The 15,751-nt window shown below is 37.5% G+C and overlaps 1 protein-coding gene across 1 annotated transcript in view; it reads left to right on the top strand.

Annotated features, from left to right (window-relative positions):
* GALK2 (galactokinase 2) overlaps window positions 1-15,751 on the top strand; it is a gene marked incomplete at its 5' end in the record, with an annotated part of 45,046 nt that overhangs the window by 3,015 nt on the left and 26,280 nt on the right. Inside the window, 2 exons of the mRNA XM_010081345.1 lie at window positions 1,636-1,726; window positions 4,607-4,753. Coding sequence (XP_010079647.1) covers window positions 1,636-1,726; window positions 4,607-4,753 — 238 coding nt within the window. The remainder of the gene's footprint in view (window positions 1-1,635; window positions 1,727-4,606; window positions 4,754-15,751) is intronic.

Here is a 15,751-nt window from a genome sequence, read left to right on the forward strand (position 1 = left end):
GGGAAAGAGGAGTTCAAATTTACTTTCCATTAATCACTTCAATGCATTTGCTTTCCATCAACCTTGCTTTTTACAATACTAATTTAGGATTATTGTAGAAAACAAGCCTAAGCAAACACAGGATTTTTTTTAATCTTCTTGACTTTTGACAAGTATGTTCTATTTTACAAGTACCTCCAGGTTTTTTATTATATTCAAAAGCCATGAGCAAAATAATGTTGTTTTATTCTCTGGGAGATTGTTCCTGAATCTCAAATGGGAGCAATTTACAGGTGATTGTTCGTGAATCTCAAATGGGAGCAATTTACAGGTATTTTCAAACTTTCCTTGTATTGTAGTCTCCATACTCCCTGACAGATCTTTTGTATTACTCTACAAACCCCAGTAATTTCTGACGCTAACTTTGTACAATTCTTTGATGCTGCATTGCTGATAAAGTCCTGTAAGTGGCACTGTTTTGAACAGTTCAGATAGAAAGACAGGAACTTACATCTTAAACTATACACCAAGCTCAGGTATTTCTGCACTGTATTGAATTTTGAAATTTAATGTATAACTGACAAAATGGTAATTGTAAGCTGATACTTAAAGTGTAGGATGTGTCATGTAACACTGAGCTAGGAAAACAGGTTGCAGACTGGTGATACAAATGGAGTAGATCACTACAGCATAGCTAGCATTAGACCACACAAAGAGGAAGTAGGATTGTGGGTCCATTTTTACACTGGTTGCCAGGTTTGGTGGTTGCATAACACAAAAGTTGTAGCCTTTAATTCCACCAGAGTAAAGTGATGTTTTCAGCCATCATTTGAAGACAATTCTATTATTGTAAAGATCCTTTATATTAGTATAACTGTTTGTCTGTGTTGGGCAACTGCTGTAAGGACATCAGGTTGCTACAGTTATTGGGTGTTCAACAGTATAGACTTCTAAACAATCTGCACTTGGTAATTGATGCATGCTCCTCTGAGGCCTCTGCGCATCACTCCATGCCCATTTTGACAGCACCTATCTTTAGCATTAGTTTCTTTAGGAACATTCAGGCTTACCACTTGTATTATTTTGAAATTAAGATGGAGTAGGAAAACCATTGTCGGAATTATCCTGCAGGAAATAGATAGACTATTTTAAACTAAATTATTGTAATTATATCTTGTAAGATACATAATATAATTTTGCAGTATCAGGCCTGTTTTAGTGAAGTACCATTCAGAGCAAAGGTAATGGAGATGAATTCCTGAGCAGGGATTGCCAGAGAGCCTGAAGTGTATTTATCTCTATTCCAGGTTTGACAGATACAATTATTTAGATTTTTTACTCCTCTAAGAGGTCAGAACATACACACATACGATGGAAGGCATGCTGCCTTAATTAAGGATGCCAAAGGAAGTTTAATTTCTGAATTTATTTAATAAATCCTATAACTTAAGCAAAAATTCTTATGTTTCCCTCTAAAATGCCTTATAGAATTGATTAATAAAGACCTGTACAAAAAAATACCCAGAAAACATTGCACTGAAAACCAAATTAACATCGAATGTTTTTGTTCATCAGCAGGTGGCAGTAACAAGCCACGTTTTTTCCAAACGAGATTTACTGACAAGTTAAAGCCTCAAGGTTTTTGTGTTTTTGCAGGGATTTCAGTACTAGTGTTAATAACATTCAGATTAACAAAACCAAACCTCAGTGGCATAACTACTTCCTGTGTGGACTGAAGGGTATTCAGGTAAGCCAAATACCTTTAACTTACAAAATTAAAGTAGAAGTAAAATACAACAAGCGTATCTATTCACCCTCAAAATACTTTCCTGCATTCTATAACTTTTTTTGATGTACAGTTAAGTATTTTTGTGTTAAAATTTGAAAAGGATGTATGAGTGGGTTTGTTTTAAAATACTGGCAGAGCACTATTTTAATTTTTATTACATGAATTACAATAGCAAATAATTACTTATTTAGTAAAGTCATGATCAAACTCATTATCAAGATGACATTTCAGTACTTTGGAGTTAAAAATAATGCTTTCCAATGGAATAATCTAATTAAAATCTGCTTTTAAAAAGGTTTGGAGGCTTGTCTGTCAGGACACAAATATCATATTTTAGTCCTTGTCTTCCTGTGGAAACATTTGAAAAAACATTAATTTCTGTTAATACTGGAAACCTTTAACTTCTGCACAACAACTGAGTGAAGCTGACTCACACAGTAGGCAAAAGAAAATGTAAAAAGTCAGTAAACAGCATATAAAATAAATATTCCAGTAAGAACCATTACTTATCCAGGTTTTCAGTGTGTGGAATTTGAGTGGGATTTTCAAAATTTCATGAGGTAAGAGTGCAGCTATGCAGGAAACAGCGCACTTACGGTAAAGGCAGGAACACTGAACAGACATTTTCCTGTCTGCTCATTTGAGTTTTATCTTCTCAGTTGTGAGCTAGCCTGTCTCCAGACAGACTTGAAGGCTGTGCTGCTCGTGAAACCAAGTGCTGACCGTCAGTGTTGTCCTGGGAGGCAGCCTGAACTCACAACTGAGACTTCCTATAAATCTCACCTGCTCTTTGCAGGTGATTCATGGCCCTTTGAGGAAAAAACATGGTAACTTCTCAGCTCAATGTCAATCCAGTGAGGTTTCTGGAAGGGCAGATTGGAAAAACAGTGATGGCTAGGTCAGGAACAGGTCGCCACAGCCAGTATGGGTAACTGTGCTTTTTAAAGGACGTGAAGCTTGCCTCAGGACAGGCTATCTAGGTCACCCCACAGGACAATCCAATAGATAAGGACTGCAGACAGCCAACAAAGCCTACCACAAACCTGACACCAGAGTCTTCAAAATACAATATTTGGAACAATCAGTGCCACAAATCACTTTATTGCACTCCACAGTTCCTAAACAGATCCCCGCTCCTGTGTTTAGACCTCAATAAATTACTTATGTTTGCAGTAACATGAGTATTTTCAGTTTTGTGTTGCTCAGTAATACGGGCATTTAAACTGCATTGACTGTAGAGATATAGATTAGGTTTCTTTATAATGTATCCTTTCTTATATTAAGGCTAGCACGACCAATTGACTTTATTTATTTTTCAGTCTGCTACTGAGATTTGTTTCCTAAGGACAAGCTTTCATACTTGAAGGTTAATTTGCAAAGCAGGTTTGCAGACTCTAGCACTGGCAGAAAATAAGCATAAATGTTACAGACTTAAGAAACACTGAAATATAAGTACTCAGAGGGCCCAGCAGGATAATCTGTTTATATTAAGTTGAACATGCTATCCTTTTGGGACAGAACTATTGCAGAACTTGGCAAAGTCCATTTTAATTTTTGAAACTGAAGTACGTTTTCTATTTAAACATCGCGTGATAAGTTTGCAAGCCTGATTCACATTCAAGACAATCCAGAAATTGTGGATCAGTTTCTGGTTACTCAAGCATTTTCTGTTTTTGAACAAGCCTGTCTAATGTTCTTCATGAAGGGGCATGGACAGCAATAGTATTTTAGGTATGAATTCCCTTATATTTGTAGAAAGGGAAATTTAAAATAATTTGAAGTGATGGTAGAAGACATTAAAGGAGGCTCTTTGTGTTTGCTGATTGGTATTTATGGTTGAAGTTGTTTCAGGAAAAGCAGTAAAAATCTTTTGAAGGTAGGCATTTCTTTATGGAAACACTGCCATTTTTTCTGATTATTGACATTGTAACATGGTTTATTGACATATAAATCTTTATCAGAATGTAGCTATTCATATACCCCCCATGTACACAAATGATTTTTTAATAAGTAGTGCATGTTCGTTTCAAACTAACGAGAGAGACATTTATATTAAAGTGATTATAAATAAAAATACAAAACAATTAAAGAATAATCAAAAGAGTATGTACACGAGGATTTATGACTTCTGGATTAAATGTATTATCTGTGATATCTATCATGTATATAAAAATTCTAAAATTTAATCTAAAAATAGCATGACAGAGACCATCACCGCTGGTAGGTGTGTCTTTGTGCCTCCTAAAGCATGGTGTCCTTCAAGTACCGTTGTGTCAGTCCTGTGGGTGCTTCAGGAAATAGGAGTATCTCGCTTTGAATACAGCTGCCTGGCTACTAGTTCCCCATCAGTGTGACGTGGCTCCCTAGTACCATGTGCCAGCATTAGAAGTGAAGCATAAAGTGGACCTTAAGCTCTTCAGGATGTCTTAAGTGAGAAGCTGTGGAAGAAAGGACAAAAGTAGGGTATAAAATGATTAGTAACTTCTGGTACTGTCACCACAGCAGCTCAGAGCAGAGCCAGTTGCTGCAAAACCCACCCACAAAGCTTGGTGAATTCTTGGGCATTTAGCCCATATGGAATTCTGCTTGGGGTGCCATTCTGTCAGCTCATATATGTTTGTGTACAGGAATTGCAGACATACCTTTGGCTGAAGCCCTACCATCTTTGGCTTTGTTCTTAAGGAAGAGAATGAAAATTTTCCTTTATTTTGGAGATACCAGAAGCAGGTCCTTGGTTCCAGCAACTCAGCAGAAAGATTCTCTTTCTAAGTATCAGATAATTGCAAGCCTGAGCCTGTCTGTACTTGAAACTGAGATTGTTTATTTTTTCATTGTTAGGAACATTTTGGTCTTAATAACCCAACTGGAATGAATTGTCTGCTAGATGGAACCATCCCTCCTAGTTCTGGTCTCTCTAGCTCCAGTGCTTTGGTGTGCTGCGCAGGACTCGTGACACTAAGAGCTAATGGAAAAACCCTCTCTAAGGTAATTTACTGTAAAACACGAGAGTGTCAGCAGTAAAATTCTACTTAAAATTAAATATTGTTAATGCCTGTAAACATTAAAAACACGATACAATTGTTTTTGCAAAGAGTTGTTGGATATAAACTTAAGATATTGCACAATTGAGCAAACATCTTTGGCCAAATTTTGGCAGGATCTGAATCTGGCAAGAAAACAGGCTTACATTAAAGCTGAAAAAAGGAGCATTATTGTAATCCTGTATTTTGGCCAACCATCAGGTCCATGCCTGGACCAGATGTGCTATCTGCAGGCCAGGACTGAGGATATATGTGCTGAAGCATGTGGACCACACCCCCGAGGCCTTTACCCTCTCCCTGAATGACTTTTCATGGCTTTAACAGCAGAGCATCTGTTGGAGGCCTGTGGAACAATTTCTTGATAAATTATATAATCAGCACAAAGCAGAGGTAAAATTCTTCCATCTGACTCTCCTTATTCTCTTCACAGTTTTTTTGGAATGAAAGTATTTGCAATCCAAAATGTATTCCTCACTTTTTTAAACAAACATTAGTCTAAAAACAAACCCCAAGTATGTGAGCTGTTAGCAGTACAACTGTTAGTAGAATTTGGCTTGTGTAATACAGATTTCTGAAGGAGTCATGGTCCTTGAAGGTGCCATATGGGAATGTAGTTCTCTCCACTAAAAATGTCTGGTTAAGTGAAACTAGTATCTTAAATTAGAACATTGTCAGGAAGAGAAAAGAACAGATCTAAGTGTGACTGCATTTTTGTGCCTATTGTCTAAGGCAGACATTCCCAAATTGTGGTACAAAGTCAACTTAAAATGGTACATGATGATGGCAGCTGTTAACTGTGCTTGTACACAAGCACTTATCTGAGCCATGCGGTAAACAGATCCACACAGAAGGTTTTTGCTGATCAGTTGTGACTTGCTTTTCTACGTAGCTGCAGCTGCACCAATCTGCTAGCAGTAAGTGCCCCATCCCACATTGCACAGCCCACACTGCTTGCTTCAGGAGGGTGTGAAGCAGGGAAGCAAGAAGCTGGGTTGGGGAGGCAGGCTGGCTTTTTATGTAGGAGGGTGTGGCTACAGTCACTGTCACCCTGCTTTGTGTTTGTGCAATGCATGGTCAAAAGGTAAGTAAGGGATTGGGCACTTACCGAGGCTCTAGTTTGTGAGATGAGAGATGAAGTGCAATGGTACATGAAAACATGGAACTGAGGACCCCACTTTGACAAATGAGACTGCAGAAAGAGGGTTGGAGGTGACGGACATGCTTTTTTATACATGCATATCTGTCCTGGCAAGAAGCTTCAAGTTTTGCATAGATGGTCTTACTACAGCTCAGCACCATCTCTGATGGTGGTAACCAAATGCTTGGTAAGCTTGGGAACTACTGATCAAAATCACTGGAGTGCAAAAGTTCAGAAATTGTGTGTCTGCAAAATCCATAAAACTGACAGAAGTCAGAAAGCCCAAATTTTACTAGGTAGTAGAAATCTGTTTCTGGAAAACCAGAAGCCAGGTTTTCATTATTCCAAGAAATACTGCACAGCTTTCTTCAGAAAATAAATGATACAGCATGTATGTTGAGCTGAATTTACACATGGCTTAGGAGTACGGGCCAGCATTATACTAGACCTGTTCTAAAGAAAGGTGCAAAAGTCCTTTCGGTATTTTCATAAAAACTTGTGGAGGAACAGAAGAAAGGCAGAGACTCCACTGAATGTCTTTCCTTCTCCTCATGTGTCTTGTTCAGTCAACCCCAAAACTCTTCTGCTTGCTGGTTGGAGAATGTGCTGAAAGTTAATCTTGTGTCTCAAATGTAGTTGGACAAACACAGGAGACACAATTGCACATTTCTGTCAGGAAATCCTGCTTTCTGCAGCCAAATATTTTAACTTGTGATGAAAAATGTGCAATTAATGTACAGATGAGAATTCCCAATAGCCAACATAGGAGCAGTTAAGAACATGTCCAAGGTTTTGTGTGCTTGCATAGACCAAGACACCTGGTTGTGGTGTTAAGGCAGAGGATGACAGCTCTGAAGACGGATTACTTTTGTCCAGGCTATAAGTTTCCCCAAATCTTATAGGATGGTAAAAAGAAATTCAGTGTTCTTGGCTAATTTATGATTTAGCATTAGAAACCCCCTATATCTAGCTAAATCCAGATTCTCTGTTGCACTGAATTTATGCTTAGCCTTGCAGAACCGTCTTGCATAAGGCAGAGCTAGTCTCAGTATAAATTAGAGCAATCCAGGCATGTGAGCCCTCAGAAGTATAAAACGTGCTCTGGCCACTTCTTTCCAGCTCCTAATGCATCCTGTGCTGGTGTCAAATGCTATCTGTGCAGGATCCAGTAATGCTGGCTGTGTATCAGCTCAGAGCTCCCCCATGGCAGGGGAATTCTTAGCTGACCAGAAATAGGGGCTTTCCAGAGCCTTTCTATTAGAAAGCAAACCAGGACCTTGCATTTTTAGGGCTCTGGATATTTATGTATTTGTTTATTTTTAAGGAATATCTCTTTACCTCTCCCCTCTTTTTTTTTTTTTTTTTTTTTTTTTTTTTTTTTTTTTTCAAATATTAAGAGTTGCGAAAGTTGTAAATGGTAGTATTTATAAGGAACAATATTTGGTCATGGTGGCAATTTTATGAGAAAAGATTGACTTTTTGCTCCTCATTAGTCTGATGGACTTTGCTAAATGTTAATACGATGGTCTGTAGCAGCAGGACATAGAAACTTTTGGCTTTGGAATAAAATTTGGCTGAATTGTAGGGCTTCTGTAGCCAAAGTTATGGAAAATTGACCTTTTACTGAATGGAACGCTTATCTGTTTTGTTTCTGTGAAACTATTTTTATGAGAATATTTGAGTTATATGCTCTTTTTCCTGATAAATGTAAGTTTAAAATAGTAGCTGTAGAGTAAAAGTTGCTGACATTTAGAGCTTTTATGAGATAACACTTCCAGTGTGAAGTTTGAGCCTATGAGATTAAGAGCCAAAAAAAACCAAAACGAAAAATATTGTAAAAGCATGGCTAGAATTTCATGGTGGCTTACTTTAAAAATAGCGCTTTTTTGACATTGAAAACAAAATCAGGAAAAAAATGCTCTCACTAATTATTATGTGTAGCAGTCTGCAATAGGGCATTGTTTCAGTTTGCATACAATATTTTTTTTATAAACCCATCACACACATACACAATAGTTTAGGGAAAATACCAGTCCAAGACAATTCAGCCAGATGTGCAGTGCTAACCAGTTGCAGCAGTGCAATAGCATTCAAATAACAAGATGGAAAATTTAGAGTGCGATCTTTAAAAAGAATCCATTTTTCTCCTCCAAACAGGATACCAGTCTAAGACTGTGTTGGCATCACTCAAAGAATAGCAATACTCAGTATTAGCTTTTGATTTTAAAATGATTTTTATTTTACTGTTACAAAATCAATCTTTTGTACAACTTTTCATCAGGAGAAGATACTTTTTGTAAAGGAAATAGAATAATGCTCTAAATTGTCCCAGCTTTGTGCTTCATGGTAGGAATTAATGAGTACAGCAAATAACTTAGTACTTTTGAACAACTAGATTTTCTTGAAAGATGTGATGATAGTGTTGCTGTCCAAATATTAAATCTTGTGGTATTCAGTTCTGTTCAGCCATGGTAACATTTTTTCTGTTCCTCAAGGCTGGGCAGCTGTGCACACACTTACTGGGAAAAATAGATCAAAAGTGAATAGGGTTTATTTAATTTAATGTGAAATGTTGAACATAGTAAGTTGAATTCTATTTGGCTCTATCTAGACTGAGAAAAATCTAAGTCGGAATGATAAATGAAGGACCTAAATCTAATCTGTAATGCTGCAGTGTCCATTGGCTTCCATTTTCTCAAACTATGCCTCAGATGAATTTGAGTGTGGGGTTTTCAAAACATTCAACATTGTCCTGTATTTAAACAGTTACAATACTTCGTAATGTCATCGATTTCAGTGGGAGAATAGATAGGCCAACTGGAATCCTATCTGCTTTTTTTCTGAAGACTGTATATAATAAGGAAAGGGCTTTAATTGAATACTTTAACACTTCCTAATAATTTTTATGATGTGCAATAGGTCTTTAATATGTATCTATCTGGCAAGAAAATCTGTGAGTATTCATATTGATAGTGCAACTTTGAAATTAGTGACGTGTGCTGACAATACCAGTTATGATTATTTTATAGTATTGCTGCATAAAAAATGTTTGGTAGATGCATGCTCAGGTTATTTACATGAGAAACTCAAATTGCTTATACAAAAAGAGATACATAGATACTGCATTTTAAAATACTGTTAATATTGAGAAATGTTAAAGTTCCTTTCTCCTGGTGGAATTAAAAACCAGGGTTCTTTAACTTGTTAAGTTTGACTATGTGTGTTTGTAATCAAGGGGAAACAGAGTACTTTAGAGCAGTGGTAATCAAAGACCATAATCTCTCATCAACCAAATTGATAACCTTCTATTTGAGCATGTTAGAGGGCAGACAAAGTCAAGCTAAGATTGCTCATGAGGACATCCAGATACTATCTGACAAATATTTTCCCATTTTGGAAAAAAGTAAGCATAATTACCTTGCAAAACATATATGAAGTTTAGCTAATTGGGATTTTGTGTGCAAACTGGAAGCAGATGGTAACTTTCAGCGATCTATTCCTAGTCAAGACCAGATATTAAAAATTAAGGACATTCCTGGTGGTAAAAATAACCTCAAAATTTGGTGATCATTTTATACCTTAATAAATGAAACACAGTGCCTGATATTTCAGAAGTTATTTTCGCATATATATACATATGTATAAAACATGCACAGATTGAAAAAAAAATCACCATCTAACTAGATTTTAAATATGCCTTAAGTGATGGAGAATGTTTTCTTTTTACTGTAAAATACTCATCTTTCTCTGTAAATGTTTCTTCTCCCTTTTCAGTCCTGTGTGCTGTGAACCAAACACTATAGAATTTAATAGAAAATCTACATTAAATTTGCCATAAAATGACCAACGTTATTTGTTGTAAAGGGAAGCAGCCGACTGAGCCTGACTTTTCAGATAAAACTGGCAAAAATGTTAATGAATGTGCATTGGGAACCATTACTGTATTGCCGTAGAGAGAGTAAACGTACACACAGGACTTTTAGCTCAATAGATATTTAAATACCCCAGTTACTTAAATTTGCATGCTGAAGAGATTTTTGGAGCACTGAAAATGACAGTCTAAAAATAACTCGTAGTAATGAATGTATTTTCTTCATGGAGCTTCGCTTTATGAATGATAAAATTTAAAACAGGAAGAAAATTGGGTTTTGATTCTAAAGATTAGCTATCGCTATTCCTGCATTGTTATATATAGAAAATCTATCACGTTCAACTTTGGCCAAAATGAAATGACATAAAACCACTGAGGCAATGTAATTTAATACTATCATTTTATAGAGAAGGTTGCTTTATTTTGGCTGCTGTCCTTCTGGATTTGTATATATCAAGTTTCTGGGTAATGTAGGGTGAGCTGTTCCAAAAAAATACTAAGCAACACTAATTCTGTTTTACTAACAAATATTTGCCTGTCTCCTACTCGCTAATTGTCTTACTCTTTTAAGGGGTTTAATCTTACACAAGTTACTTCTTTAAAGGTCTGTGTGAGATTGAAAGGGATTGATCACTGGTATGGAACATATTGACAGTGACAGTTATATAGGGACAAATTCTGTCACAGTTTACATACTGTCCAGACCTATTGCATGAGTGAAAATCAGAGCAGTTGGCCCTTGGCCTCTTTGTGAGCAAGGGTGCTATTAAAGGTGAAACTCCCTTATCTGTTCTTACTCAGGTAATTCTTTAGATTTCTATTTTTAGGATTTTTTTTATAAGTGAGTGATCATCTGTTCACTTTCATTATTCCTCAGATACCTAAATACCTTTCTTTGTACATTTAAGCCTTCGTGTTCATTATCAATAACATCAAACTGAGAGAAACTAAAATAAATGATGGGGCGACAGAGAATCAAATGAGCTGTATTGGGTGGTTCATAATTTATCATGTTGCTGAAGTATCAGGGCATATATGGCCAAATCTAATACAATGTTGGATTGTGCCTGGGAACAGTCAAAAAAATATTCTTTTATCAGTTCTTCAACATTTTTGAAAGACCAGAAATACTCAGTTGAAAATCAAAACCTGAATTTTAGGTGTTTCATATTGAAATGTAAACAAGCAGAGAAAAATACATACTAGTGAAAAGTATCATTTTACTGAAAAAAACACTTTTTCCATTAAAAATCCAAAACAAGGTAACTGGATGCAGAGCTATTGATGAGCTCTTATTACAAGAAATCTCTCCATCTAGAGTAACTACACATAAGGCAACTAATAATAAAAAATCACAACCGTTCTTTGTCAGACTAAATTATATCTCCACTAATATGATTTCCCAGATTAGACTTTCTGCATGCTGGATAGGAAATCTTGTGGCTCAAAGATAAAACAGATTTAAGTGGTAGTAATTTCTTTCTTTGTAACCCAAGATTGACTTGCTCCTTATCAGGGAGAACCTTAAATTGTTTCAAACAAAAAGCAGAGGTAGTTAGTAGAGCTCTTAGATCAAAGGCTAGCCTAGGTCTGCATGTGGGGGCCAGTTGCCTGGTAGACAAACTGGTAAGCACTGCCTCCTGCAATAGGATACGTTCTGAGCAGACTTTAGAATTAAGCTTCTGAAAAGGAACAGCCTGAAAAGAACCCATTTTGTACATTGTTAGTTTTAGATTTTTCCAAATGCTCCAACTAAAGTTGACTAAAACCCAACAGTTCAGTTTTGAAATCCTTGAGAGACAGCAGCTTCCTTAAATAGATTATTACTCCACATAAATTTCTTAATGCTTAATTACTTATTAGGCAAGTGAGTGAACTGTATGCACTGAGATTCTACTCCTAACGATGTTGCTTTGTATTGTTTTAATTATGGATATTCTCTTTTAATTTGTTGTATCTTTTTTTGTTGGGTAAACAACAAAAAGCCCTTAATATATCATGTAACTCACTGATAGTAAACATCTCCCATGGAAGCACAGCCAACCTGGCACGTGTACTTGCCAACAGATATAAAAGTACTGTTTGCATTTGTATGTATCATAGTGGGTCTGGCATTCAAAAGCTGCAATATTTAGTGTTCCTTGATAGATCACCAGGGCGACTTTAAGGTTTAAGTCACCTACTAGCTACTACTACTGTCATGTTACCCTCGTGCCTCACCCATATTCAAAGTCTGAACAGACCAATTGTACAAACTAGCTCAGGACATTGCTAGACTAACTTTAGATATTTAAGTTTCCATCCCAGCTTCCCTGCTTACTATTGCTCATTTTTACAGACCTCACTACAGTCAGCAGAAGGGAACAGTTTTGTTCAGCTGTGCAACTGCAAAGCAGGTTTGAACAAAGGGACTTTGCACAGGAGTGACTGACGTGTCACATAATCTCTCCTGTTGACTATGGTGTCAGGACGGTAACCCCATTGAAAGAGGTGGAATAGTAGTGCTGAACTGGTTGAGGTTGCATTACCATATGTCTATGTCAACACTAATTAACACACGTTTTATGTGGCTTATTTGCCACATAAAAATATCACAAGATACAGTGACATTTTCTCTAAGGTAGTCTAAGAAAAGCTGTAAATCTGCCTCTCTTCTTTCTTACCAACCAAGATAGTTAAACTGAAAAAGATTCAGGGAAAAGCCACACGGATGATCAAAGGTACAGAATAACTACCATAAAAGTAAGCTAGGACTCTTTGAAAAAAGCACTTGAAGGAGGAAGAGGTAGAGCTCTGTAAAATGATTAATGTAGTTGATGGAGTGGAGAGGAATCAATTGGTCATTGTCCCTCACATTGTAAGAGCCGGAAGGTATTGAATGAAGCTAGTTAATAATCAACAAAAGGAGATGGTTCTTCACCAGATACATTGTAGAAGTCCTTGTTAATGGATGTTCTCCATGTTAAACTTTAGAATGAGTTAAAAGGGAGTCTGGACAAGTTCATATATAAGAAATCCATTGTTGGTAACTAAGTGTGCAGAATTCACATTCATCTCTGGAAGTTCTTTATCAAAAAATAACATTCTGGGGAAATACCTGTACTTGGCCTTTGGTCCATGCTAAGAGCCCACTTTCAGGTACAAGATATAGATCTAGAAGCAGCATTTGTTTGACCCATGAAGGCTGCTTTTAGGTTAGCATACTCTATATTTTTATCCTGACCCAAGTCTTTGAATGAATTTTGGCTAGCTGACAAACCCCCTCACTTACTCATGGGCATTACATGCACTTCGCTTCTCAGCTAGGGTTTTGGGGTTTTTTGTTTGTTTGGGTTTTTGGTGTTTTGGTTTTTTGTGGGGTTTTTATTTTTTGTTTGTTTGGGTTTTTTTGGGGGGAGGGCAAGATCAAAGGAAACACCTCCTGATGTTTGAGCTTTACTTTTTAAATTTCTAAGTTAAATATATCAATTTGCTTGTTTAATAGTGTGGAGGACAGCTTAGGACTTACTTTCTACATGATAGTTATTATTTACAAATGATGACTGGTCTAGCCAGTCCTGTTGGAACAACTTCCTGGAGCAATAACACAGAAATTCAGAGGGCAGTGGCATATATGGATCACAGAACAGTTGGAATAAGGAAATTTCTGATTCATCCAATTAAGTATTTTTTTTCTGGAACCATAATGCTACTGTTCAGACCCATTTTTACTTTGGTTTTAGTATCTTTTTGTTCCACTTTTCCTTACTATCATCCTAAAAAGATTTTAAACCCACCTTGCAAAGGTTTCCCTGAGACCATACTCTTTAGAGAAATAACCCACAATACTGGAATTAGGGAGGTTTTTGAATTCTCATTTCAGCTTTGTGACTGATTCACATGACTTTGAACAAATCATGTAAATATCTGTGCTGTCTCTAAATTGAAGATAACAGCAGCCTTATAGGAATGCTTTTAAAGTAAAGTATGTAAAATTCTATGAAGACTTAAATTATGATTTATTAATGTTTTTGAAATACTGCTTCAGGGATGGAAAAAACATGCTAATGAGTCTTGGGTGCATAGAACTGGTTATGTTTTGTGGTAGGCTTGAAGTGATCTTTCATACGGATCAGCAAACGTGGGATGGAAGCATAGTCTATGTGCAGATGAGGTTTATTTTTTCTGCATACTTCTCATGGCACCTCATGAAGACCAAATGTCTGCTTTCACCTAGCTCTACAAAAAAGCCTGTTTAGAACCCCTGCAAAACTGAGCAGGGGTGACACTTGTGTATTTTATATGCATAACAGTTGTACGTTGAACCCTGCCAAGGAGAGGCTGGCCCCCTCTGCCCTGCCTGCCTGGCAGGTGATGCTGTGGTGTAGCCCGGGGTGCCATCCCCCTAAATGGGGCTACGAGAATGCTCTGAGTTACTGCTCTGCAGGAACTGCAGTGCAGCCAGGAGGAAGAAGGTGATGCATGCCTTGGTGTTGTTCAGACATACGTTTGAGATATTGCCAAATTGTGCAGTGAAATCTGGGAGCTGAGAAGCTTTGTATTTTTACAGGTGAGACATACACTGCAGAGAAATATAAATAACAGGTGATTCAAACAGTCCCTGCCCTAAAGAGCTCCAGAGTGTTGCAAGTTGAATGGAAACAAGGCATTGCTCTGCGATAGGCAAAAGTTATTTCCTTCTATTACATGGTTTTAGCATTGTTTTTTCTTAGAGATCTTTTCAGTGGAAGCCTAAAGTCAGAGAACTTGTGTAGCAAAATGTGTTTTTTCCTGTTTCTAGTAATGAAGTCACACATATTTATAACATTATCATCTAAGAATCCCAAGTAGCAATTACTAATTACAAAGAGGGTGAAGATACTCCTCATTTTATTGAGGAAATGGAGCCATGATGAATTAAAGGAACTTTCCCTGAATCACAAGAAAAAGTGGAGCTAGAAATTGAGCCCAGACCTCCTGACATGCGGTTCACTGTTTCAGTCATATGACCATCCTTTTCCAAGGATCAGATGTGTACACAAGTCTCTCTGGTTTAGTCTTCACATTAGTTTCCAAAGCTACAATTCAGTTCCTCTGAACTTTGCCCTTTCACTCATTTCAGCAAAAAGGCAAACATTTGTCCATTTGTCTCAATAGTAAGTAGAATCTGCTTTCTATACAGATGACGATTTCCTCTCCATTCACATGCTTCTCATCCTACTATTAGAAGGCCAGCCTGTGTCAGCAAGGGCCTGTTTAAATTAGAAACCAAATAATGTTTCAGGGATGCCTTGGGCTGTCTTGTGGAGAGGGTTCTTCTCAACCCTTGCCAGTTACGACTTGGTGGTCCTGCCAATCCTTGCTAAGTTTCAAAACAAAAGTTGCTCAAGCTCGAAGAGCGCTGCTGGCCCAGCATACGCAGCTGGACAGCTGGTGAGCTGGGACGAAGCAAGGCCCAGTGCTTAACCAGGCACAATTCACCAGACCGTGTCAAGGGACAGGGGTGTGGCACTGTCCTAATTGTTACCATTCCTCCTCTGCAAGACTTCTCCTGATATTTATTTAATAAGCCCAGGCTCATAAAATGGAAATGATTGAAGCAGTGAGGCAGTAGCTGATGTTTATGTGGAGATGACATGCAGCCAGAGTAGGTGAAGGGTGAAATGCTCAATTTCTGGCTTTACAAAGCTTTATCGGGCAATTACAGATGAAATAATACATCGGGCAACCGTGCCCAGGAGTGGAATACACACTGCTAGGACCTCAGGAGCTGTACTTCAGGCCAGGTTTGCAGAGCCACAGCTCCTATTTAAGTGTGCATGACTGGTGTGGTCTTCTCAGGCACGGTGGAGAAGTTTCTGTTGCTGCCAGGAAGTAATATTCATGAACTCCAGTCCGATGTCTCCTGCCAGTGGCTACAAAAATCAGGGATGTGGTATTGCTCTGTTCTCAGA

Source organism: Pterocles gutturalis, unplaced genomic scaffold, assembly GCF_000699245.1.
Source record: "Pterocles gutturalis isolate BGI_N339 unplaced genomic scaffold, ASM69924v1 scaffold5441, whole genome shotgun sequence".
Classification (NCBI taxonomy): Eukaryota; Metazoa; Chordata; class Aves; order Pterocliformes; family Pteroclidae; genus Pterocles; species Pterocles gutturalis.